At 44.8% G+C, this 27,674-nt stretch overlaps 1 protein-coding gene across 1 annotated transcript in view; it reads right to left on the bottom strand.

Moving 5' to 3' along the window:
- The window catches only part of DSCAM (DS cell adhesion molecule), a 568,075-nt gene that overhangs the window by 123,748 nt on the left and 416,653 nt on the right, over positions 1 to 27,674 (bottom strand). Inside the window, exons 15-16 of the mRNA XM_081574158.1 lie at positions 27,222 to 27,389; positions 17,298 to 17,368 (exon numbers count right to left, since the gene is read on the bottom strand). Of these exons, the coding sequence (XP_081430284.1) occupies positions 17,298 to 17,368; positions 27,222 to 27,389 (239 nt within the window). The remainder of the gene's footprint in view (positions 1 to 17,297; positions 17,369 to 27,221; positions 27,390 to 27,674) is intronic.

Genomic DNA, 27,674 nt, shown 5'->3' on the forward strand with positions numbered 1-27,674 from the left:
GACTCCTGGAACATGTGTCTACTTGGAATAAAGCGAGATGGTTGGCTGGTATGTGAAAAGAAGGCATTCAAATGGGAAGCACTTTTTAGGATACCCTTCTATGGCTGTTAAATAGCCTCAAAGAACAGTTGAGTAAATGGGTCAAAAATAATAGTTTGTGTTCAAGAAACTAAGCAAACAGAGTTAATGGTGGAATAGGAAGATGGTAGGGCTTCCCTGGTAGGTCAGATGGTAAAGAATCTGCCTGTAATGCAGGAGATCTGGCTTCCATCCTGGGTTGGGAAAATCCCCTGGAGGATGGCATGGCAACCCAGTCCAGTATTCTTGCCTGGAGAATCCCCATGGACAGAGGAGCCTGGTGGGCTACGGTCCATGGAGTCGCAAAAGAGTCAGATACGACTGAGCGACTAAGCACAGCACAGGAAGAAACATAGAAGAAAGAATAAGGTAGGGGTCCTGAAACATGTTGGAATCTGGGTTGCAAGATATTGGAGAAGACAGATTTCTCAGAAGCCACTTTGATCATGCCTTCCTTCTCCCTCAATCTGAGCAGTGCCTGCTGTTAAGTTCTGCGCCCCATGGCGGTGTTTCCAGACGAACATCCCCTGGATGTCCATTCACCTTGGATTCTCTTTAAGTGCTTGAGTAAGCATGGGGATCCCAACTTTCTTACACTTTCCCATCTCATGAAAGTCCCCATCAGAGAACGCATTTCTTCCTTTTTTCTACCGTCAAAACTTGACTCATCCCATAGCCAGCTCAACTGCTAACTCCTTGGGGAGCCTCCCGTGACTGCCTCCACCCAAGGAGTCCTCTCCATTCTCTGTCCTCCAATGGCACACTTCCATCCACCATCAACATTGCATAAGGTGGCTCAGGTGGTAAAGAGTCTCTGCAATGCAAGAGACCCGGGTTTGATTCCTGGGTTGAGAAGATCCCTTGGAGAAGAAAATGGTAACCAACTCTACTATTCTTGCCTGGAGAATCCCAGGGACAGAGGAGCCTGGCGGGCTACATTCCATGGGGTCACAAAGAGTTGCACACAACTAAGCAACTGACACTTTTCACTTCATCCACCATCAACTCGTAACCGTTATGGTGTGATCACTCACCTAGAGCCAGACATCTTGGAGTGAGAAGTCAAGTGGGCCTTAGGAAAAATCACTATGAACAAAGCTAGATGGAATTCTAGCTGAGCTATTTCAAATCCTAAAAGATGATGCTTTTAAAGTACTACACTCAGTTCAGTTCAGTTGCTCAGTTGTGTCCGACTCTTTGCGACCCCATGAACCACAGCATGCCAGGCCTCCCTGTCCATCACCAACTCCTGGAGTCTACCCAAACCCATGTCCACTGAGTCGGTGATGCCATCCAACCATCTCATCCTCTGTCGTCCCCTTCTCCTCCTGCCCCCAATCCTACCCAGCATCAGGGTCTTTTCCAATGAGTCAACCTTTCACATGAGGTGGCCAAAGTATTGGAGTTTCAGCTTCAACATCAGTCCTTCCAATGAACACCCAGGACTGCTCTCCTTTAGGATGGACTGGGTGGATCTTCTTGCAGTCCAAGGGACTCTCAAGAGTCTTCTCCAACACCACAGTTCAAAAGCATCAATTCTGCGGCACTCAGCCTTCTTCACCGTCCAACTCTCACATCCACACATGACCACTGGAAAAACCATAGCCTTGACTAGACAGACAAGTAAAGTAATCTTTGTTGGCAAAGTAATCTCTCTGCCTTTAAATATGCTATCTAGGTTGGTCATAACCTTCCTTCCAAGGAGTAAGCGTCTTTTAATTTCATGGCTGCAATCACCATCAACAGTGATTTAGAAGCCCAGAAAAATAAAGTCTGTCACTGTTTCCACTGTTTCCCCATCTATTTCCCATGAAGTGATGGGACCAGATGCCATGATCTTAGTTTTCTGAATGTTGAGCTTTAAGCCAACTTTTTCACTCTCCTCTTTCACTTTCATCAAGAGACTCTTTAGTTCTTCTTCACTTTCTGCCATAAGGGTGGTGTCATCTGCATATCTGAGGTTACTGATATTTCTGCCGGCAATCTTGATTCCAGCTTGTGTTTCTTCCAGCCCAGCGTTTCTCGTGATGTACTCTGCATATAAGTTAAATAAGCAGGGTGACAATATACAGCCTTGACGTACTCCTTTTCCTATTTGGAACCAGTCTGTTGTTCCATGTCCAGTTCTAACTGTTGCTTCCTGACCTGCATACAGGTTTCTCAAGAGACAGGTCAGATGGTCTGGTATTCCCATCTCTTTCAGAATTTTCCTCAGTTTATTGTGATCCACACTGTGAAAGGCTTTGGCATAGTCAAAAAAGCAGAAATATATGTGTTTCTGGAACTCTCTTGCTTTTTCGATGATCCAGCAGATGTTGACAATTTGATCTTTGGTTCCTCTGCCTTTTCTAAAACCAGCTTGAACATCTGGAAGTTCATGGTCCACATATTGCTGAAGCCTGGCTTGGAGAATTTTGAGCATTACTTTACTAGCATGTGAGATGAGTGCAACTGTGCGGTAGTTTGAGCATTCTTTGGCATTGCCTTTCTTTGGGATTGGAATGAAAACTGATCTTTTCCAGTCCTGTGGCCACTGATGAGTTTTCCAGATTTGCTGGCATATTGAGTGCAGCACTTTCACAGCATCATCTTTGAGGATTTGAAATAGCTCAACTGGAATTCTATCACCTCCACTAGCTTTGTTCGTAGTGATGTTTTCTAAGGCCCACTTGACTTCACATTCCAGGATGTCTGGCTCTAGGTGAGTGATCACACCATAGTGATTATCTGGGTCATGAAGATCTTTTTTGTACAGTTCTTCTGTGTATTCTTGCCACCTCTTCTTAATATCTTCTGCTTCTGTTAGGTCCATTCCATTTCTGTCCTTTATCGAGCCCGTCTTTGCATGAACTGTTCCCTTGGTATCTCTAATTTTCTTGAAGAGATCTCTAGTCTTTCCCATTCTGTTGTTTTCCTCTATTTCTTTGCATTGATCACTGAGGAAGGCTTTCTTATCTCTCCTTGCTATTCTTTGGAACTCTGCATTCAGATGGGAATATCTTTCCTTTCCTCTTTTGCTTTTAGCTTCTCTTCTTTTCACATCTATTTGTAAGGCCTCCTCAGACAGCCATTTTGCTTTTTTGCATTTCTTTTCCATGGGGATGGTCTTGATCCCTGTCTCCTGTACAATGTCACGAACCTCTGTCCATAGTTCATCAGGTACCAATATGCTAGCAAATTTGGAAAATTCAGTGATTGCCACAGGACTGGAAAAGGTCAGTTTTCATTCCAATCTCAAAGAAGGGCAATGCCAAAAAATGTTCAAAGTACTGCACAATTGCATTCATTTCATATGCTATTGAAGTAATTCTCAAAATTTGCCAAGCTAAGCTTCAAAAGTATGTGAACTGAGAAATTCCAGATATTCAAGTTGGATTTAGAAAAGGCAGAGGAACCAGAGATCAAATGCCAACATCCACTGGATGGTAGAAAAAACAAGAGAATTCCAGAAAAAGATTTCCTTCTGCTTCACTGACTATGCTAAAGCTTTTGACTGTGTATCACAACAAGCTGTGGAAAATTCTTATGAGATGAGGCATCTTACCTCCCTCCTGTGAAACCTGCATGCAGGTCAAGAAGCAACATTTAGGACCAGGCATGGAACAGTGGATTGGTTCCAAATTGGGAAAGGAGTATGTCAAGGGTGTATATTTTCACCCTCCTTATTTAACTTGTATGCAGAATTCAGTTCAGTTCAGTCACTCAGTCATGTCCAACCTTTTGCAACTCCATGGACTGCAGCACACCAGGCCTCCCTGCCCATCACGAACTCCAGGAACTTGCTCAGACTCATGTCCATTGAGTTGGTGATGCCATCTAACCATCTCATCTTCTGTCGTCCCTTTCTCCTCCTGACTTCAGTCATTCCCAGCATCAGGGTCTCTTCCAATGAGTCAGCTCTTCACCATTAGGTGGACAAAGTATTGGAGCTTCAGCATCAGTCTTTCCAATGAATATTCAGGACTGATTTCCTTTAGGATGGACTTGTTGGATCTCCTTGCAGTCCAAGGGACTCTCAAGAGTCTTTTCCAACACCCAGTTGAAAAGCATCAATTTGTCAGCACTCAGGTTTCTTTATGGTCTAACTTGCACATTCATACATGACTACTGGAAAAACCATAGTTTTGACTAGACGAATATGCAGAGTACATTATGTGAAATGCTGAGCTGGATGAAGCACAAGCTGGAATCAAGATTGCTGGGAGAAAAATCAATAATCAATCTCAGATATGCAGATGACACTACCCTTATGGCAGAAAGTGAAGAGGAACTAAAGAGCCTCTTGATGAATGTGAAAGAGGAGAGTGAAAAAGCTGGCTTAAAACTCAGCATTCAAAAAACTAAGATCATGGCATCTGGTCCCATCACTTCATGGCAAACAGATGGCGAAACAATGGAAATAGTAACAGATTTTACTTTCTTGGGCTCCGCAATCACTGTAGATGGTGACTGCAGCCATGAAATTAAAAGACACTTGCTCCTTGGAAGAAAAGCTATGAAACATCTAGATAGCATTAAAAAGCAGAGACATTGCTTTGCTGACAAAGGTCCCTATAGTCAAAGTTATGGTGCACCGCAGTCCATGGGGTCGCCAAGAGTCAGACATGACTGAGTGACTGAACAACAACAACCATCCACTCAGCAAGAACTGACCACTTCCATCTCCTCTTATGGTCACCACGAACATATCAAATATCTGGTTTCCAAGAACTTGAGTGCAAGCACCAAGAGCACAAATATTCCTAAAAAAATATTTGAAATCTGATCCACTGCCCTGTCCACATCAGGACTTCAGCACAGTGGCCATTCTCAAAAGGTGTTATTGGAGATAAAGGAGAGACTGGTTCTGGGCATTTGTTGTTGTTCAGTCACTCAGTCATGTGACTCTGCAACCCAATGGACTGAAGCACACCAGCTTTCCCTGTCCTTCACTGTCTCCCATAGTTTGCTCAAATTCATGTCCATTGAGTTGTTGATGCCATCCAACCATCTCGTACTCACCCCCTTCTTCTCCTGCCCTCAATCTTTCCCAGCATCAGGGTCTTTTCCAATGAGTCATCTCTTCACCATCAGGTTGCCCAAGTATTGAAACTTCAGCTTCAGCATCAGTCCTTCCAATGAAGATTCAGAGTTGATTTCCTTTAGGATTGACTGATTTGATAATCTGAGCATTTATGAGGTCTAAGAAAGTGATGGGTAAGAATGACCTTAGGTGAAGGTTTATATCTTACTGAATATAAGTAAGTGGTGGGAACAAGGAGGGTCTAAAGGCAGAGGAGGTGCCTAGACACCAGACCCATGACACAGCTGTTTAACAAAGGCCTGGGCCAGCCAATTCACAGGGAATTCTTTGGCAGTGTGTCCCAGTCTGGACACATGGGTGCAAGTTGAGACCTGGCTTCCATGCTGATATGTAACATGGTGGCCAATCCATCAAGATGGGAGATCCAGAGAAGATTTGAAGGAAAGTGGAAGTGTTAGTTGCTCAGTCATGTCTCACTCTTTGTGACTCCATGGACTGTAGCCCACCAGGCTCCTCTGTCCATGGAATTCTCCAGGCAAGAATACTGAAGTGGGTTGTCTTTCCCTTCTCCAGGGAATTTTCCCGACCCAGGGGTTGAACCCGTGTCTCCTGCATTGCAGGCAGATTCTTTACCATCTGAGCAGGATTTGGAGGGGCCCATGTCATTTCCTAGGCCATATCAGGGAAGGAAATAGCTTCTGAAGAGCTAATTTATCTGGAAAATGTTGTCAGTTTTTGTTTCTTGTTTAAAATAAGGATTACAGAAATCTATGCACTTGTCAGCCAGCCACTGGGTTATGCACATTTACAATAAGAATCCTTGAAGACAGGCCAATGGATTTATAGCAAACCTCTCCTGGCAACCAGCCCTCTCAATACATATTAGAGAAGACTTTAGAAACTAAGTGATTGAAAAAACAAAAACAAACAACCTAAAGCAAAGGGGGGCTCCCTTCACTCCATAATCAAGAATTCAAGAATCTGAGTGTCAAAAAAAAAAAAAAGAATCTGAGTGTCTTTGCAGACAGGAAGATGCTGCTGTTTACAGATGGCTTTGACGTGTGAGTATTCTGGTTTTATGTTTTCTCAAATCCCTTTGAATACACTGCAATTCCAAAAGAAGTCTTTAGCTATCCACTGCTGTTTCTCTTGTGAGAACTCATTATTTTTCTGTGTTGAATTTTCCTCTTCCTTTCCTTCACTTTTGCATCAGGAATGATCCAGACCTCTTTTCATTTGTTTCATTTATCTGCCTTCTGTGGCACTCTTTCTCCCCTTCCAGCCTTGACAGTTTTTTTTTTTTTCTCCTGTGGTCTCCCTAAACAGCCTTCTTTCACCTTTCCGGGAGCCCTTTCTCCAGCCTCCAAATCCCTCCCAACCCCCACTTCCTTTAAGAAACTGTCTTTTTTGATCTCCATGACAACAGGAGCCCTGTGTCAATTTATTCCCGTGGTTCGCAAGTGCCTGTATTTTACGTGTCCACCGGAGTCAGCCTGCAAGCTGCCTGTGGCTGAGATCGCTCCTTGCAGAGATGGGAAAATCAGGCATGAGCAAATGCTCACAGCACCACCAGCGTGGATGTGATGGATTAGAAGCAGCATCTCAGGTTCCAAAAACCACCAGCCAGGTTCTGTTTCCAGCTCACTCCCCTCCCCCTGCTCACTGCTGGTGGGTGAGTGGACCGTGCTGGATGTCAAGATCCAGCTGCTGGCCTGAGGAGCCCGAGGCCTCCACTGCAGAATCCCACACTTGGAACACTGCATCAAGCCAGCATGTCCAGTGACTCAGTTGAAAAATGATTGAAAACATTTCCTTCAGCTTCCTCCAGATTCACTTAAAATGTCACCTGTCCTCATTTCCCTTTTATTACAGAGGCGGAGACAGTCTTTTTCATCTCTGTGTGCTTCCTCCAGTCCCTCTCATTGCTCCCCAATATAAACAGCATAAATTCCATAACTTGCTCAGTGAATGGATGCATTAAATGTAACCACCAGGAGCTGGGTCTCTTCTGTACAAGGAACCATGGGTAGGAGAGATGTACAGTGAATTGTGATTAAAAGGGAGTGTGATGCTGGCAGCACTAAAGGTTGGCACAGGGGGCTGTTGGTGCAGAAGGGGAAAGCAAGAGGTGCTTTTTCCCAATGGGGGCAGGAGGATTCCCAAGAAGGGGGCAGCATTTCAGGAAAGGGGTCAGTGGACCCGGCTGTGCCTGGTGAAGGTATAAGAAATGACCCAGAGATGGAGGGTGGGGAACTTTAGGGAGGGGTCTGCAGGATTTTTTTGGGGGGTGGGGGGAATGGTAGGAATGTGGGGAAGCTAGGGAAAAGCTGGGACCCCACTCAGACCTGCTGATGTCAAAAACACATACTGCAAGGAGGTGGCTACTGGTCTTTGTGTTAACAAGCCCTCCCCAGGGTTCTGAGTATGCTCAAATCTGAGAACCACTGTTGTCATCACTAGAAAACCATGAAATGGTTTAGGATTGGCCTTGCTTAGGACAGACTATTTAGTTAAGAACAATAGCTGTGAATTCCCCAGTTTTTCAGATCCCCAAGAACCCTCTTGTAGGTTTCTGCAGAACATAAGGGAATGAATGCAATTAGGACTGTAAGCCTTTTGTGGTCTTAGGAGTCAGAAGGCAGCAAAGGGATTGCTTCACAAGGTGGGCAGGATGGAGGGGGAATAGACGCTTCATCGGTCAGAGCCCTCCTGGGGCTCTCCTGGCCCCATCTACCCAGAGAGCATTCATTGTCTTTTACAAGGGATGTGTGTGGCCAGGCAGCTCCCCCTTCAATGTTACTGCTCACTGAGGAACAGGTAAAGAACAAGGGGTCACACGGTGTGAAATAAAAATTGGATGTGTGATCTGACAATGAAACACCCTTTGGACAGCAAGGAGATCAAACCAGTCAATCCTAAAGGAAATCAACCCTGAATATTCATTGGAAGGACTGATGCTGAAGCTAAGCTCCAATACTTTGGCCACCTGATGTGAACTGACTCATTAGAAAAGACCCTGATGCTGGGAAAGATAGAAGGCAGGAGGAGAGGGGGACAACAGAGAATGAGATGGTTGGATGGCATCATCGACTCAATGGGCATGAATCTGAGCAAATTCCAGGAGATGGTAAAGGACAGGGAAGCCTGGCGTGCTGCAGCCCATGGGGTTGCAAAGAGTCGGACACAACTTAGCAAACAACAATTGAACAACAAAAACAACAGACAAAGGATCTCAAGAAGTAACCATGAATGACAAAGTGTTTGAACTGTGTACTATCTGGAGAGGCCAGGAACTTGGCCTTGGAGCTAATGGTCACCGTAGGCTAATCAGACTTGGCAGCCAAGAAGATGACAGCCAAGGGTGTGCTTCAGCTTGGAAAACAAATGCAGAATTTTAGAAACAGGTTTGGAGAATGCTGTGGGATGAATTTGAGGCTAACTACTGCACACCAGGACCTATTTATTCTATTTCTAAACTTAAGGGTGGCTCCCATTTCATTTATCCATTCACACATTCATTCATTCATCCCACCAACAAACAACTGTTGTGTAGCTACTCTTGCTAGACCCCTCCTTTTTTTGAATTCTGCTGTCCTTTTCAAATCTGACTCTCTGGGAGCAAAATAGAGTATTTCCTACCAGCTATATAAGTTTATCCAGTGGTTTCTGCTGATGGTCTAACAGAGGAGTTCACAGCACATGTGCAGACCAGGATCAGTGTTATCTACTAGCTCTGAGGTCTCCAGGAATAACCCCCACCTAACATCAGGGCCTCCAGATGCCCTGCTCCTTCCTAAGGGTCTATGTCCAACTCAGGCAGCTGCTGAGGAGGGGGCAGTGGCCTCTGAAGCTCAGCAAAGCTAGAGAAGACTTCTGAGACATGAACTCTGCCAGAAGGGTGATGACTAAGTGTCCCAGAGCCTGGCGGTGGAGTCAGTCAGAGAGAACTGGCAGGGGCAGGGGAGATGCCCTGGGTTCAGACCAAGGAGAGAGTGAGGAGGGCATTGTGGAAGTTTTTGTGGGGCAATGAAGGTCATACCCAAGGCCTAGCCAGGAAAAAATTCATTTAGTGACTGATGTAGACAGTGTATTAAAAAGCAGAGACATCACATTGCCAATGAAGGCCCATACAATCAAAGCTATGGTTTTTCCAGTAGTTACATATGGATATGAGAGTTGGACCATAAAGAAACCTGAGGACTAAAGAATTGATACTTTCAAACTGTGGTGCTGGAGAAGACTCTTTTTTTTTTTTTTGAAGATTTGCATTTTCTCTTTATTTATTTTTTTTTTCTTTTTTTTTTTTTTTCTTTTTTTTTTTAATAAATTTATTTATTTTACTTGGGGGCTAATTACTTTACAATATTGTAATAGTTTTTGCCATACATTGACAAGAATCAGCCATGGGTTTACATGTGTTCCCCTTCCCGAACCCCCCACCCACCTCCCTCCCCCTCCCATCCCTCTGGATCATCCCACTGCCCCGGCCCCGAGCCCTTGTCACATGCATCGAACATGGAATGGTGCTCTGTTTCACATATGACAATACACATGTCTCAATGCCATTCTCCCAGAACGTCCCACCCTCACCTTCTCCCTCAGAGTCCATAAAATTGTTCCATGCATCTGTGTCTCTCATTCTGTCCCGCATATAGGGTTATCGTTACCATCTTTCAGATTCCATATATATGCATTAGTATACTGTATTGTTGTTTTTCTTTCTGGCTTACTTCACTCTGTATAATGGGCTCCAGTTTCATCCATCTCAGTAGAACCGGTTCAAATGTATTTTTTTTAATGGCTGAGTAATATTCCATTGTGTATATGTACCACAGCTTCCTTATCCATTCATCTGCTGATGGACATCTAGGTTGCTTCCAAGACTCTTGAGAGTGCCTTGGACTGCAAGGAGATCGAACCAGTCAATCCTAAAGGAAATCAACCCTGAATATTCATTGGAAGGACTGATACTGAAGCTGAAGCTCCAAAACTTTGGCCACCTGATGGTGAAGAGCTGACTCATTGGAAAAGACACTGATGCTAGGAAAGATTGAGGGCAGGAGGAGAAAGGGTTGACAGAGGAAGAGATGGTTGGATGTCATCATTGACAGAATGGACATGAGTTTGAGCAAACTTTGGGAGATAGTGAAAGACAAGGAAGCCTGGCATGCTGTAGTCTGTGGGGTTGCAAAGAGTTGGACATGACTGAGTGACTGAACAACAACAAAAAAATTGTTATTAGAAAGGACTGTGCTGTCCAGAGCATCAGAGGGGCCAGCATCCAGGGTAGAGCAAAAATCAGGGTTGTTATTCAAGGGACCAGCCTGCATATCCTAAAATGCTCTTCTGGCCCTTATTCTTCATGGCTGTCAAAGCAGCACAGAGTGATGATTACAGACAAGGCTACAATGTGCTGTTGTTTATCTGTTTCTGACATGATGAAAAGGAGACACAGATTGGACCTAACGGAAGGGTTCAAGCTTCAGCAATGACAAATCAAGTTACTTGTTCAAGGTCATTTATACTAAATGTGGAGATGGGAATAATATCTAATTATTTTGAAGTCTAATCCAGTACTTTTCATGCTGTGTCAGAATATTCTTATTATCTGCAATTTACCTGCCATAGATGCACTTAACCTAATGCTAATCCTACTTTATATGTAATGTAATAAAATCCCATCCAGTTATATTTTTACATATGCTCTTTATTTTCACATGCGTGCTAAGTCGCTTCAGTCGTGTCCAACTCTTCGTGATTCGTGGACTGTAGCCTGCCAGGCTCCTCTGTCCACAGGATTCTGCAGGTAGGAATACTGGAATGGGTTGCCATTTCCTACTCCAGGGGATCTTCTCAACCTAGGAATTGAACCCACATCTCCTGTGTCTCCTGCATTGGCAGGCGGGTTCTTTACCACTAGCAGCACCTGGGAAGCCTTAGTTTCGCTGCAAATATTAAATATTCACGCATGTATGACACCAAGGTTTCATTGGTAACATGCCTAGGGTACTCAATAGACAATCAAATAAATTGCAATATTATCCTGCCATAAGCAAATTTTATCTTAATGTCCAAACGTTGGAAGCCAATCCACTTGTAAAATGTGATGCTGATATAAATAAAGACCTATGACCGGTCACCAGTCAATGTCCAAAATGCTCTTTTGATTCCAACCTCGAAGTTCCTATTTACTACTCTTAGTTGCATTTCTGATCATACATTCCAACAATCAATGCACACATATCACCCTTACCTCCAAGTTTATTGTGACCTAACCGTCAGTAACTTGTTTATGAGCTAACTTTTCTGAAACAGAACAAGGAAAATGTCTGTCCTCAGGTCTCTTGTACTATGCCAGGTTCATTCAGGCTCCAAGTGAAGCCTTCAGAAGACACTATCTGAAAGGATTGCCAGCTGATGAATGGAGTTGGCCCTGATCTGAGCCCTTGGTTCAAGTTCAGTTGATGTCCTATCAGGGCAAATTAGCGGAGAGGGCTGGCCTCATCACTGGGATTGGGCAGAGACAAGCCTCCTGGGCTGTGAATCAGCCAACCTGTCTTCCCAGCATGCCCAGGTGTGGGCTGGTATCCCACACTCTTGGCGGCTCAGCAGACTTTGTGAGCTGGCCAGCATCTGCTCGCTGCCCTTTGAGGCTGGGCACTAAGAGGATTGCCAACTTAGGCTGGGAGGCCAGCCAGGAACTTTGGGGCAGGCAGGCTGGAAGCTTTGTTTTGGGGTAGAGAACTGGAGTTCTAGGAAAAGACCAATTAAATGGCTAAACCAAGAGGGCTGATCCAGTGAGGAGGTGGGGAGAGGGGCAGAGTATATCCCAAATGAAGCAATTAAGCAATGAGTGGTTTTATGAAGGGCATCTGTATATTTTACACATGTGCAAAAAAGTAAGATGTTAACAGCCATGTAGGGCTTTTTAGGGCACCCAGAGTTTTCCAAAGGAAAGGGACCCCCTCCTGACATTCATATTTTAACTTGAAGGTGAACAATGAGAAGTCCATGTGTTTACTTAACGAATATTTACTGTGCCTGGAAATATAAAGAACAACAAAAAGATGCCCTCTCCTCTCACAGAGCCTATGGTCTAGTCAATTGTAAGAGGTTGAGAGAATAGCCCTACGTTATGAGGATGATCAAGACATTTTGAAATCAGTTTGGATTTTTCTTCTCTCATTATAGGGGAAGACGTTAAACTTATCAATATGAGAAGGGCTGATAATTCCTTAAATATTTGTCAGGCATGTTGGTCATTGGGATTTTTAATAAAAATGCTGAAAATCCAACTCTAGAACCAATTGATTACTTCATAAAAGAAATGCAAATTTTTAAATTTTTCACAGCCTAAGGAGAGAGTTAAAAATTAAAGTGAGGGCTTAAAAATTGAGTAAAACTAATTCCAAGGCAGCTCTTGAATTTCCTCTGACTGAGGAAGCAAGGAAGTTGACTTAATGCCCAGTTATGACCTGTCTCTTGAGAAACCTGTATGCAGGTCAGGAAGCAACAATTAGAACTGGACATGGAACAACAGACTGGTTCCAAATAGGAAAAGGAGTACGTCAAGGCTGTATATTGTCACCCTGCTTATTTAACTTATATGCAGAGTACATCAAGAGAAATGCTGGGCTGGTAGAAACACAAGCTGGAATCAAGACTGCCGGGAGAAATCTCAATAACCTCAGATATGCAGATGACACCACCCTTATGGCAGAAAGTGAAGAAGAACTAAAGAGTCTCTTGATGAAAGTGAAAGAGGAGAGTGAAAAAGTTGGCTTAAAGCTCAACATTCAAAAACTAAGATCATGGCATCTGGTCCCATCACTTCATGGGAAATAGATGGGGAAACAGTGGAAACAGTGACAGACTTTATTTTGGGGGGCTCCAAAATCACTGCTGATGGTGACTGCAGCCATGAAATTAAAAGACGCTTACTCCTTGGAAGGAAGGTTATGACCAACCTAGATAGCATATTTAAAAGCAGAGACATTACTTTGCCAACAAAGGTCTGTCTAGTCAAGGCTATTGTTTTTCCAGTGGTCATGTATGGACGGGAGATTTGGACGGTGAAGAAAGCTGAGCACTGCAGAATTGATGCTTTTGAACTGTGGTGTTGGAGAAGACTCTTGAGAGTCCCTTGGACTGCAAGAAGATCCACCCAGTCCATCCTAAAGGAGAGCAGTCCTGGGTGTTCATTGGAAGGACTGATGTTGAAGCTGAAACTCCAATACTTTGGCCACCTCATGCAAAGGGTTGACTCATTGGAAAAGACCCTGATGCTGGGTAGGATTGGGGGCAGGAGGAGAAGGGGATGACAGAGGATGAGATGGCTGGATGGCATCACTGACTCGATGGACACGGGTTTGGGTAAACTCCGGGAGTTGGTGATGGACAGGGAGGCCTGGCGTGCTGTGGTTCAGGGGGCCGCAAAGAGTCGGACACGACTGAGCGACTAAACTGAACTATGTAAAGGTTAATTTTACAATTTGGAAAGAAAGTGGTAGTAGGTAAAAGTGGTCAGGTTACTTTATTTCCTTTAACTTCAGTGGGGCTCAGTTACATTTATAACATGAGGTTGGAAGGTGCTGAAAAGGAAATAATATTTGTCGAACCTTTCCATGCACAAGCATAATCTTGGCATTTCACATACATTAGCACATCTATTGCTTAAAGCCCAGCTGGCAGAGTCAGACAGCCAAGAGAGGCAGAGGTCCTCCACTGGACAGTCAGGAGCCCTCAGATCTTGGGCAGTTCCCTGCCACCTTGGGTGTGTGCTCAGTCGCTCAGTTGTATATGACTCTTTGTGACCCCATGGACTGTAGCTCACCAGGCTCCTCTGTCTATGGGATTCTCTAGGCAAGAACATTGGAGTGGGTTGCTATTTCTTTCTCCAGGGGATCTTCCTGACCCAGGGATCAAACAGGTGTCTCTTGCATCTCCTGCATTGGCAGGCAGATTCTTTACTGCTGCACTGGGTGTAGAAGTCAAGTGGCATCTGCTGCTTATTATAGTGTTGCTATGAAGGTCATTGGCAATAAGGCAGTTTTGTTTTTAAATGACAAACTAAGCCATTTTCCCCTGTAAGAGTTCATCTCTGAAATATAGACTAGATTGTAATGATGCCTTGATTTGCTGGAATTATGGAGGTAAGGCACTCTATAGAGTTAAAAGTATTTTCAGATTGTTGCTGTTGTTTGGTCACTAAGTTGTGTCCAACTCTTTGCAACCCCATGGACTGTAGTCTGGCAGGCTCCTCTGTCCATGGGATTTTCTTCATCTTCCATCATACAGACAAATTCTTGGGCATCTTCCTGTGTGCTTACCATTGACCTTCAGGAGGTTTAGTGTCTAAACTGGCTATGCTGCTGCTGCTAAGTCGCTTCAGTCATGTCCGACTCTGTGTGACCCCATAGACGGCAGCCCACCAGGCTCCCCCGTCCCTGGGATTCTCCAGGCAAGAACACTGGAGTGGGTTGCCATTTCCTCCTCCAATGCATGAAAGTGAAAAGTGAAAGTGAAGTCACTCAGTCATGTCTGACTCTTCAAGACCCCATGGACTGCAGCCTACCAGGCTCCTCCATCCATGGGATTTTCCAGGCAAGAGTACTGGAGTGGGGTGCCATCGCCTTCTATATTCCTCCCTAATGCCTGGAGCTGTTCTTTCCTCTGAGCAACTAACACGTCTTCAGTTAATACAATGTCTCTCTTTTTCTTTCCTTCCTTCTTTCTCCTCCTTTCCTGTTAGCCTCTTTTATTAAGATTTTTTTTTTTTTGATGTGGACCATTTTAAAAGTCTTTTTAAAATTTCTTACAGTATTGTTTCTGTTTTTTAAGTTTTGGTTTGTTGGCTGTGCAGCATATGGTATCTCAGCTCACTGACCAGGGATCGAACCTGTAACCCTGCATTGGAAGGTGAAGTCTTAACCACCGGACTGCCAGGGGAAGTCCCTCCTATCAGCCTCTTTACACAAAATGTAAATCTGGAGCTTTGATACCATAAAATAAAGGCTTATTTTATGCCACACATGGTACTTTGGATTACTTAGTATCGCCTACAGTTAGATTGAATTGGTGATGCACATTCATGACACAATCAGGCCAGTGTGAAATGACAGCTCCACGGGCAGCCCCTCCTCCACTCAGTGGTTCAATCACCACATCTCTGTCTGCAGCCCACCACCCTGGAATAAATCAAAGTTCCATGAATAGGACAGTATGGGCTGGTTCAGTCTAATGCAGGCAAGGCCTCCTTTCAATAGCCCACAACTCATTCATCCTTTTGACATTCAGAAGACATTCAACTGCAATCTACTGACTTTTCCTGCTGCTTCTCTATAGAGATAGAAGGGATACAATACCTTTTAAAGTCTCTGAAGTTTCTATTTTTAGTTATAAGAGCTCTGGGGACAGACACTTCTCTCCTGCAGGACACCGAAAGCTCTAGGGCCCGCTGTAATAACTGGTCTTTTCAGTGGCAAAACGCAAAAGAATGCGGAGGGCTGGTGGGGGAAAGTTCCCAGGCTTGAATGCAAGACAGAGTGAGTCAGCATCTGCTTTGCAGCATGGCCGGGCTGTGTGGGGGGCTGTGGCCTGCTGGGCGCCTTTCATCACAAGGCAAGTGATGCTCATGCTGGCGGATGTCCTCACAAAGACCCTCGGCCCCCTCCCACGTGGCTCGGCCTGCCCTGTCTGAGCAGTTGAACAGTGTGCTGCCCACAGGGATGACAGCTCAGTGGCCAAGCCTGTAAAAAGCCAACACAAATGGGCTGGCTGCACTGATGTGTGTTTACATCCAAGGTGGTGTCCACCCCAGCCATGAAAATCCTTTATTGTTAGTAGTATTATAGAGGCTGGTCATTTTATGAAACAGCTGATGCTAGAATAAAAAAAGAAACACAGCAAGAGGTGCAATGGATGAGGTTTTTCAGGGAGACGAGAGGTGTGCGGATTAAAGACCTCACTGCGGCTCTTACCTTCTCTAAGGAAGAACACAGGAAAGTGGGTGAGGAAAGAGGGAAGAAGCAAACAAGAAAAGTGCAAAGTGCAACACCAGAAACCACAAGTGGAAAAGGAAATGCGGCTTTGCAGACTTTTTGACCCAGCCACGGCATTCTAGATAAAATGGAATTGGAAGGAAGGTGGTCGGCTCCATGGTCACACAGAGGGCGTGACTAATTAACCAAGCAGATTCACCCACCCCCTAAATGACTGTAGGCTCCCAAGGGCATCACTGCCCAGCATGCTAGTTTGTGATGAGTTCAGGCCAGAATATCGGTCAACGCTGCTTCCTTCAATGAGAGTTTGGCTGTGAAAACCATGTATGCTGGAGGGAGCAGCACGCCGAGTGGTGTGGTTGTGTCCCAGCAGCTGGCAATGAGCTCACTGGCAGGCAGTTGGTATCTTCTGGCCATGCTGGGGGACCACTGCCTCAGCTGGCAGCTGGCCCAGCCCTCCCCTCCCTGGGCATGCTTGAGGCCACCGCCAGCTAGGGGCACAACCAGGACCGCTCTCCTCTCTGCCACTTGGCAAACTGTCTACCACACAGTCCGTGATTTGGCATTTAGGAAGGGGAATTAGAAAATGTTTCCACTGGGATGAAATTCATGAGTGTGGTCACGCCTGTCTATTTTCCGATTTGCATGAAGACCGGCACTCAGGACCCACTCACGATTCAGAGACTTCAAACAAGGTCCAACAACCACAATCTGTAGATACAGAATCTGCCATAAATACAAAGATTGGATTTTTTGCAAAACTTTTGCAAAACAAAAGTTTCCTACACGTGAGTGAATCACTTGCTGTACACCTGAAATGAACACAACATTAGAAATCAACTATGTGTGCGTGCTCGTTGCTTCAGTTGTGTCTGACTCTTTGTGACCCCATGGACTGCAGCCCACCAGGCTTCTCTGTCTATGTGATTCTCCAGGCAAGACTACTGGAGTGGGTTGCCATACCCTCCTCCAGGGGATCTTTCCAATCCAGGGATCGAACCTGTGTCTTCTGCATTGCAAGTGGATTCTTTACTGCTGAGCCACTGGGGAAGCCCAGAAAATCAACCATACTCCAACATAAAATAAAAGTTAAAAAAGTCTGCATGCCTTAGCATCATAATACTTAATGTGAGTGAAGACTCCCCACCCACTGCCACAGAGAAAGTGCCAGGAGGATGTGTGCTTGCTGGGTTTACCTTCCAGGTGACCCTGATGCTCTGGGAAGAGATGGGCTCCAGGTGGACTTCCTGAGGTGGGCCGTCAGGAGCTGGAAAGACCAAAACCCACAGGTCAGTTAGAGATGGGTTCCAGCGTGGACTGAAACCCAGATAACAGGACTCAGGCCCAGAAGAAGCACCACAGCAGCTTTCGTGGGAAAATCAGTTTTGCTGAATCACTGTGCACAACATTTACCCCGTGCTCACTCGCTTCTAGAAAAAGTGAATTTTGACACATATCTTTGTATTCTTCCTCACCTTGTCTTTGACAACTTGATGAATAAACCATAAGTTAATACACCAGTAAAACAGAAAGTGGTGAAACATTTCTTTGATCAAAGTCTATAGTGGCTACGAAGATCCCTCTGGTTATTTTGGAGACTCTGTGCTTTGGAGCACCTCAGGAGACTCAAACTACTTGGGGAGGGGTAAAAAAAGCATTCTTCTGCCTCTGATTCTCTTTGATGGCTTTAGTTCTCCACTCTTTCCAAGAGAAAACTTACTAACCTGGGGCAGTAGCCACAGAGGGCAGATTGGCGTGGAAAAGAGAAAAAAAAGCACGCAACTCATACCAACCTACATCCAGTGGTTATAGGGGTGCCAGTTGCCTGCCACGCACAGTTGATCACTCTGTACTAGGAATCTACCCTGTATTACACACACAGTGTAAAACTTAGAGGAGACAGCCTCGTCCAGCAGGAGTTTGCAGTCTGATCAGAACAATGGGCTGAGCACATGGAAGCTAACACAGCACACACTCAAGTGTCTTCAGAGAAGTAGAAGCAAAAGGGAACCCAGGGATCAGCAGGGAGAGACCCCACTGGGTGACCACATATTGTTGGGAGGACAGCTTTACAACCACTGCTGAGTTGTGAATGGGCCATTTCTGTGGATGTGGAGATGCCAGTTTGCAGAAAAGTGAGGAGCACTGGGAGATAAGAAATCAAAAATAGGGAACAGAAACAAGACTGAAGGTTTGGAAAGAAGAGGAAGGGGAAAGAATAAGGTCATTTTAGTGGAAACGTGTTTTCCATTTAACAGAGAAAGAAGTTTTGAGTGATGCCACAACGCAGCTGCTAAGTTGATGGGCACTTGAATCTTTCTGCCTGAGTTCAAATTCTGGCTCCCTTGCTTAGTAACTTGGAAGTGTTTTGCAGGTGACAATTTTTCTGCACCTCAGTTTCCTTCTCCATATAATGGTATGATAGAATGTATGTCTGGGTGATGAAAACAGTGTGCTTAGAACATATAAGCAGTAATGACGACTTTTCTCACTGGGTGTTTTTATGGAGCACATCGAAGGAGAAATTCAAATAGCAAAAAGAAAAGGTATACTTGAAAGAAAAAGTTCTCAGGAGATTAGCAAGAGGACAGAGCAAGAGGGAGGTGTTGGAGAGAGAGGGGCATAAGGCCAGCACCTCTGGGATGAGAGGAAGAGAACCCAGTGGGCAGGGAAGCAGGGTGAGTGGACACCCAGGTATACTTGCTCCTTGAAGAACGCAGGTTCAAATCTGATTGTCTCTCTTCTCACCAAAATCATAAGGTACAAAGTCAGGGGAAGAGTGGTGGGTGCCAGGAACACAATAGAGGCTTGGACTGTTGCAGTAGCCTGTGGAAAATGGTGTACTCTGTGCATGAGAACAGTGGCCCACCAGTGGGGATAGTTTCACTGATGAGGATAATGTGCAATGGAACCAGCACACCCTGTCTCAATTGAGGCTTTATGAGACCACTGATGCATGCAGGAGAAATGCCACTGGGGGACCTGAGGATAAACAGTGGCAACAGGTGGGAAGAAGTGGGTGCTGGGATTCTTACTAAGTTCCCTGGTGGTTCAGACAGTAAAGAATCTGCCTGCAATGCAGGAGACTCAGGAGTTCAATTCAACTGAATGCAGGTTCAATCACTGGGAGAAGGAAATAGCAACCCACTCCAGTATTCTTGCTTGGGAAATCCCATGGACAGAGGAGCCTGGTGGGCTACAATCCATGGGGTTGCAAAGAGTCAGAGATGACTGAACGACTAACACTTTCTTTTTCACTTGCTTTCCATAGTCGGGGATGGCAGGACTGGGGGAGAATGTTAACCCAAGGGGGCAAAGAAAGGAAGCCAGTTTTCCAGGAAAGATGCTTCATTGCATGTTAGGAATATATTTGTGAAGAGAAGAGGGGCTATTGTACGGAGGTGTCTGCTCAGCAGCTGGAAACATTTACAAGAAGCAGGTAGAGTTGGGTCTGCTGGCTGCTCCCTTCCGCTTGGAAGTGCTCCCAGAAATCTACTCACCAGGTCTCTGTCCTCTCTGAGGACACAGCCTCTGTCCCTGACCACCCCCTCCAGCCCAGCAACAATGCCTGGCACCAGTTTTCAATTCTGTTCCTAAACATTAGTTCTACTCTTCACTTTACCTCTTTAAAGGTGATGTGGCACCCTTCAGAGCTTCAGACCTTTTGTCCCTCACACTAACTTTGCACCATCTGTGTCCTGCCTTCCTCTGCAGTTTCTGTGCGTCCCCACTTCCCTGCACCCCATGTCCCAGCCACGTCCATCTTCTCAGTGGAAAACTAAACACAACTGCCCCCCTGGCAGGTCGGAGCCCACCTTTTCCCTCCACCCATTTCCTGCCTGGGCCCAGGAGCCCCTACCTTGGCTTGGGAACCTGTCACAGCAGGCTTGGGCATACATCTGCCTATCAGTCTTTCCCTCTTTTCCTAACAGACTCAATCAAAGCTGTGTGGTCTTAGGGACCAAATCTAGAGTGAGTCCTTGCTTTGATCGGTGCAGTGCTGTATGGATGCTGAAACTCAGAGAATTCCTCTCTCTCCCTAGCAGGTCATGGGGACAGTGAGTTTTCTGGGGGTCCTGCAGCCTCTCGGGTTTATTGATTCTCCAGGTGCAAAGACAGTGCTAATGCTGAAGTTAATTTCTATACCCAGGGTGAGGGGCTTCTCAAGTTGCACTAGTACTAGTAAAGAAAACCAGCCCTTGCTGCAGGTATATTTCCATATCAGATTCAATGAAAGCACATGGAACAAATTTCTCTTAAACATGGAGAAGTTCTGTGGTTAGTAAGAAGCACATGGTGCATGCATAAAAATCCTTGAAAAAAATTATTTTGAGGTTTGATGGCTACACTGAGGCTTGATTATTTTAATTTAATTGTGTGAAGCCAGGTAGAACAAGGAGCCTGCTGGTTAGGAATCGGAGGCAGTGCAGAGTACCTCCCATTCTGGATTCTTTGTCCTTTGTTGCAGCCTTTTCAAGGGGTTGCCTGGCAATAGTCAGCTGTCATTTTCTTCTTGAGACATATTCATAATAAAAAACAAAGTCACTAGGAGAGTGTTTAAAAATGCCCTTGATTCTATCAGAAAACATTAAGTGTGAACTCGGGGCATTTTGCTTTTTCATTCTGGTCTTATATTTTAAGAAGTTCCCCTGTGAAGTGGTCTGGGGACATGGGATAATCCCTGTATCCGGGACAGACCTGACTTTTTCTTTTGTCCCATCGCATAGCATGTGGGATCTTATTTCCCCAACCAGGGATGGAACCCACATCCCCTGCTTTGGAAGCATGTAGGAGTCTTAACCACTGGACCACCAGGGAAGTTTCGTGTGTGCGTGTATGTGTGTGTGTGTGCTCGGTCTCTTGCCAGCCTCCTCTGTCCATGGGATTCTCCAGGAAAGAATACTGGAGTGGGTTGCCATTTCCTGCTCCATGGATCTTCCTGACCCAGGGATCAAACCTGCATCTCTCTTACATCTCCTGCATTGGCAGGCAGGTTCTTTATCACTTGCATCAACTGGGAAGCCTGAAGTCCCAGACACCTGACTGTTTATAAGAATACAAAGCCTTTTTGGCTTAGTCTATCAAGACTTTTGTGGTTTGTTAGTAATTTATTTATTAGTCTGCTTAGTCTCTGACGTGAAAGGATTCAGATCTCTTCTCCCTTAAAATACAGTCATAGGATCTATATTAAAGGTAGAGACTGAAAGAATTTTACACATGTTAGAGCTTTGCCCAATATAATTAGGAAGAGCTTTTGTTTGGGTGCTGAATTTTCTACTTTAAGGTTCTAAAACATTCTAAGACAAGCCCTTTAAAAATGATATAAAAAATGATGCTAGAGAAGAAAATGGCAACCACTCCAGTATTCTTGCCTGGGAAATCCCACAGACAGAGGAGCCTGGTGGCCTACAGTCCATGGAGTCACAAAAGAGTCAGACAAGACTGAGTGACTAAACAACAAAGAAATCAACTATGCTTCAATAAAATAAATTTTTAAAAAATGGTATAAAAATTAGTCTGCTTCCAGAATTTTAGTGCTTTCCTTACAATGCCTAAGCTGTAATTTTTTTCATGGATCCTCATCTCACTGCAAAAGGACAATTTCATAAAATTAGAATCCAAGGCAGACTGAATTCCCAATGCTGGCATGATTGAAGACCAACCATTAGGTATCCACTGATTTAACTAAATTTGAAAATTGTGTTGACATTTAACATTTAAGAATTTATTTAACACTCTTGAATTGAAATTGCACTAAAACTAGAAAGCATAATTTTTTCTTCTTTTTTTTTTAAAACCAGAATATTTACCTTATTCCTACAGGAAGAGCAGGCTAGAGGTAAGAATTACTGATGAATATGATTTTTTAAAATGTATAGTTCTGCATTTTTTACAGAAACTGAAACTATTCAATTTGTAAAAGAGTAATAAATGAAGACTATATTTACAGTTCTTAATGTTTATTCTAGGCAAGGCTATGTCCTTTCTGCATGCTTAGTCCTGTCTGACTTGTGACTCCATTGACTGTAGCCCTCCAGGCTCCTCTGTCCATGGGATTTCTCAGGCAAAAATACTGGAATGGATTGCCAATTCCTTCTCCAAGGGATCTTCCCAACCCAAGGATCGAATCTGTGTTGCTGGCATCTCTTGCATTGCAGGAGGATTCTTTACTGCTGAGCCACGGGTAAAGCCCCTTGACAAGTGCAAATTTCTGTGAAAAATGATAATTCTTTACCACTAGCACCACCTAGGAAGCCCACTAATTCTGTTTGGCTGAAGATACAAGGTGGACAACTTGCTAATTCTCAAACCTACAGTGGTCCCAGGTCGTCTCCAGTCTGGACGTCTGTTTTTGGTCCCTCCCACAAAGGCAGGACAAGCTGTTTTGTTCACTGCTGTGTCTCAGATGCCCAGAACAGCACTTGGCACATAATACGTGCTGAATGAATAATAATTTAAATAAGCTATTTGTTTGATAAATGGTCACTAAATGAATTCATCCTCTCCCCATTTAGGTATCAACTGTTCTTCAATTTATTTGGTTCTTAATAAATTCTATATTGGTCTCCTATGCCCAGCAAAGAATGTTCTGCTCACCCAGGCTACTTCTCTTTTTTTGGCCATACCATACAGCTTGAAGGATCTTCGTTCCCCTGCCAGGGATTGAACCTATGCCCCTGGAAATAAGAGTGTCTTTTCCTAACCTCTTGATGCCAGGGAATTCCCCAGGCTACTTCTGTCAGAGGTGAGTATACTGTTGTAGACTGCGTAGTTGTGCTTCAGTCCTTCTTTACCCATTTTTACACCCTGGTCTCTGCCCAATTTGGGACCTGGCACATGGTAGACCCTTAGCAAATTCTCCAATGAGGAACCAGAGATAGAAGTTCAGGAGTGCCTCTCATGGGGTGACTCAGCCCAGCCCCATAAGCAAACAAGACCCAAGCCTCTGGATGAAGACAGGAAACTGCTATGTGGAGGAGAAAGTAATTTGAGAGCAGAGGGGAGGCACTGTACTAGAGTGTGATGTTTGACCTGCTTTTCAAGGGAGAGGACAGAAAAGGAGGCACAGACCTCGGAGGGCTCCAGATGTGGGCAGGAGCAGCTCACATGAGGAGGAGGGAGCAGGAAGGGAAGGTCATCACTTCTCAGGCCACGAGGAGCCTGGTTTTGCTTCAAGGTAGTAATGGAGTAGGGGAGACCTGGGCCTACACCTTACAGGCTCCTTTCCTCAGCAGGTGGGCAGTGAGAGGCATCCTTGGGTGCCCTAGACTTGGGCACTTGCATGCATGCTAAGTTGATTCAGTTGTTTCTGACTCTTTGTGGCCCTATGAACTGGAGCCCGCCAAGCTCCTCTGTCCATGGGATTCTCCAGGCAAGGATACTGGAGCGGGTTGCCACGCCCTCCTCTGGGAGATCTTCCCCATCCAAGGATCGAACCTGCATCTCTCGTGTCTAATTTATGTCTCTTGAGTCTCCTGGATTGGCAGGCAGATTCTTTACCACTAGTGCCACCTGGGAAGCCCTTGGGCACTGCATCACCATAAAAAACGAGTGGGTCTATGGCTTCTAGAAGCTTCCATATGGGGATTCTCACTGCTTAAGTGATGACCTCATTTCTTCAGGGAAAGATGGCCGTAGGTCTGGAAAAGATTCTCTCAAGATGCTGCAGCTCCCGAAAGAGGTGCCTTTGGGGATCCTCCCAGAGGTGGCAGGGACAAGCCCCGTCAACCCAAGCAGAGCTGGAGAGGGAGGCTTTGGTCAGGAGAGCTGCCCTCCTTTCTACGTGAGTCACATGTAAGAAAATGGCTCTCTGATTTCAGTCATGCAAACCTACGCAACAAGACAAGGCGAGTTCTGGTTTGCAGCTTTTCTTTGCTCATGCCTGACCTTCCTGCATATTTTCCCTTAGCTAGTCTGAAGAGTGAATGGTGAGTTGTGGGGCTGCCTGGTGAAACCCCAACTGTCAGCCCAGGAGCCAAAGCGGAGGGGGGGCTCTGTGTCCATCTGTCTGCAGAGATGCCTGGGAATGGGCTGCACACAGGTGGCCGGTGACCAGGAGTGGCTGTTCACCTGACCTCCTGGGCTGGAGAGAGAAGCACTGCCATGGCAACGGCCAGCTGCAGGGAGATCACAGAGGAAACGGCAGAAAAAAAGCCACAGCACTTGCATCGGTCATGGTGATGGGGAAAACAGTGTAAAATGCACTACTGGAAACCATCCCTGCCTTGAGAAGGCCGTGGAGGTGGCCGGAGTCAGAAAAGTGGCTCAAAGGAAGGAGAAGGCTCAGCCCTGACCCAAAGCTTTCATTTTGGGGGTGGCTTATTCTCCCTAAATCCCCAGCATGATAAAATTCCAGGAAGTGAGTGTGTTGTTTACATCAATATTTAAATAAGATTCTATTTTTGCAGGAGCTTATTAACACTCATTTCCTACTTATTTCAGAACCATGCAAAGTACTTTCAGAAATTAGGGTTTTTTCCAGTTACCCAACATGTTTGTGGTGAGGAGTAGAAAGACATCATTAAGTGAATCTTGCAGATGAGAAATCACACAGAGAGAGTTTCTAAGCGTTAGAAGTGGCTCGCCCTCAGACTGAAGCACAAAGCTATCCTATCTCCCACACTTGAAAATGATTTTTCAAGAACTGATGTATTCCAGAGTTGAAAAATGAATATGTAGGTGCAGTTCAGGAAAAACAATAAATGTTAACCCATTTCCTTGAGGACAATGTTGACTGTGCATAACAAAGGAGTTAGATTTTGGCATTTGCTTTCATTCAGCTATCCTACTTCTTGGAATAAAACATATTGTTGGAAATGGCAAAAGATATATCACAGGATATATCAAATGATGCTCATCATAGTAGTGTTTATGATAATGGAAACTTGAAGAGAAATGCAAATCAAAACTACAATGAGATGTCACTTCACATCAGTCAGAATGGCCTCAAAATGTCTACAAATAATACATGTTGGAGAGGGTGTGGAATGAAGAGAACCCTCCTACACTGTTGCTGGGAATGTAAGTTGATTCAGACACTGTGGAAAGCAGTAGGGTTGTCTCTTACAAAACTAAAGAATAGAGTTGCCATATGATCTAGAACCCTCACTCCTGGAAATATATCTGGAAAAGATTAAAACTCTAATTTGAAAAGATACATGCACCCCAATGTCCATAGCATCACTATTTACAATAGCTAAGACATGGAAGCAACCTAAATGTCCGTCATCAGAGGAATGGATAAAGAAGATGTGGTACATATACAAATGGAATATTACTCAGCCATAAAAAAAGAACAAAATAATGCCATTTACAGCAACATGGATGGACCTAGAGATTATTATACCAAGTGAAGTAAGTCAGACAAAGATAGATATTGCTTATATGTGGAATCTAAAAATGATACAGGTAAATTTACTTACAAAACAGAAACAGGCTCACAGACATAGAAAAAAAACTTACAATTACAAAAAGGGAGAGAGGAGGAGAGGTAAATTATGAGTTTGGGGTTAACAGATACATACTACTATCTGTAAAACAGCCAAACAATAAAGACCTACTGTATAGCATAGGAAACTATTCTCCATATCTTGTCATAAATTATAATGGAAAGGAATATATATGTATATATGCCTATATATAATTGAATCAATTTGCTGTTCACTTGAAATCAGCACAACATTGTAAATCAACTATACTTCAGTTAAAGAAAATAACTGACATACCTAACAATATGGGATTTATTAAAGAACTGGTGGAAGGCAGGATTACAAATTTTAGGAAGTATTTAAGAGATATAGATGAGTGATGTCTATTCAAAGTACAATTAATGAGGGTAACAGAGAAGTAAGCCTTCACCAGTGGCTCAGTGGTAAAGAATCCGTTTGCAATGCAGGAGACACTGTTTTGATCCCTGGGTTGGAAATATCCCCTAGAGAAGGAAATGGCAACCCACTCCAGCACTCTTGCCTGGGAAACCCCATAGACAGAGGGTGCTGGCAGGCTATAGTCCATGAGGTCTCAAAGAGTCACACAGTACTTAGCGACTAAACAACAACAACAAAACAGAGAAGTAAGGAACAGAGTCAAGAACAACTGCAGTTGAAAGATGCAGCGACCTCTTGTGGAAGCTTCATCATTTGGAGATGATCCCCTTAATCTTGGAGATGGAGAACGAAGGTCAACCCAAGCTTCCACCTTCCCTGCAGCAGCTGGGGGTGGCTGATCAGTTCTGAGTGCGGGCAGGAAAAGAAAATCTAGGTTTGGGGCTGGATACTCTTTTGCCCCCCAAAGATGAGCCAGGCTGTGGTTCTTTCCCTTTCCTTCTGCAGAGAAGCCCTAGGGCAGCTCGTTTCCTCCTCTTCTGTAGGAGGCAGGCTGGCAGGTGGAGTCCACTGCCCAATTGCTTGGTCCTCTGCAAACAGGTTATTGCCACCCCAGGTGACCACGAGCAAACTTCTGTATTGAAGGCTGTGTGTGTCTGTGTCTGTGTGGGTGAGCGTGCACTCATGCACGTGTGATGAATAATTTAGTGTGTGATATCCATGTATCCATCAGTAACTAACTCTGGGTGGTAGGACTGTGTGCGCTGTTTTGTCTTCAAAATGCCTATCTCAGTCTTTGACATTTTCAACATAACGTGAAATACTTTGTCATAGGAAAAAACAGCAATACCGTTGATGATGGAAATATTGTTGTTTCCAGTCAATAAAATAACCTATACCACCTTCTCCCCCGTCCCCAAACAGAGAATATTCTAGCTGTTTTCTAGTTAAGTGATCCTTCCTCCCCTGACTGCACAGGGACTTGGGCAAGACAGGCTCCCAGCTCTCCTGTCAACCTGGATTCCATGCATCCGGACAAAGGGACTGTAAGAACAGCGTGGTTCTTTAAATCTCACCAGATCATTAGCCTCATATGTCTTTCTTTTAAGTCTTGGGTGTGAGAACCCTGACCTGAGTCCTGTTTGAAGAACAGTGCTTTCAAAGTAGGCAGAGAGTGCTGTCTGTGTTTTTGATGGGCGTGGAGCTACAGAGAGCGTTCATCATGGCTGTGACTTTGCATTAACCATCTGAGCCCCGCCATCCCGCTCCCAGAGGCCCCCTGCTCATCAGACGTACCTGCCTCATCCGCGGTGATGGACAGCTCGTTGCTAGGCTCACTCTTGCCAATCCGGTTCTTGGCGTACATGCGGATGCTGTAGGTGGAGGAAGGGTGGATGTCAATGATGGTGGCCGAGTTCAGCTGAGGGGAAACGTCTTTGGTTCTCTGAGCAGAATCCCAGGAGTCTTTTGGGTTTTGTTTTTCAAAAAAGAAGAGATAGAGACATGAGTTTTTTCCCTCTGCCTTTGAAAGTTCACAAGTAGGAATTTTTAAAAAAATAAAGAAGGAAAGAAAAAAAGTTACAACTCAAAGTGAATTCTCAGTGCAACGCTGCCAGTATTCTGGTGGGCTAGCCATCAGAGGGAATGCAAAACTAAACATTCAACACCCACATTGTGGGGTACAAGGCTGCGGGCAGCTGGTTTCAGGGAGTTTTGTCCGAGGCAACACAATGACTCCCTGGCAGAAAT

The sequence above is a fragment of the Giraffa tippelskirchi genome, chromosome 2, assembly GCF_054371585.1.
Source record: "Giraffa tippelskirchi isolate mGirTip1 chromosome 2, T2T-mGirTip1v1.2.pri, whole genome shotgun sequence".
Classification (NCBI taxonomy): Eukaryota; Metazoa; Chordata; class Mammalia; order Artiodactyla; family Giraffidae; genus Giraffa; species Giraffa tippelskirchi.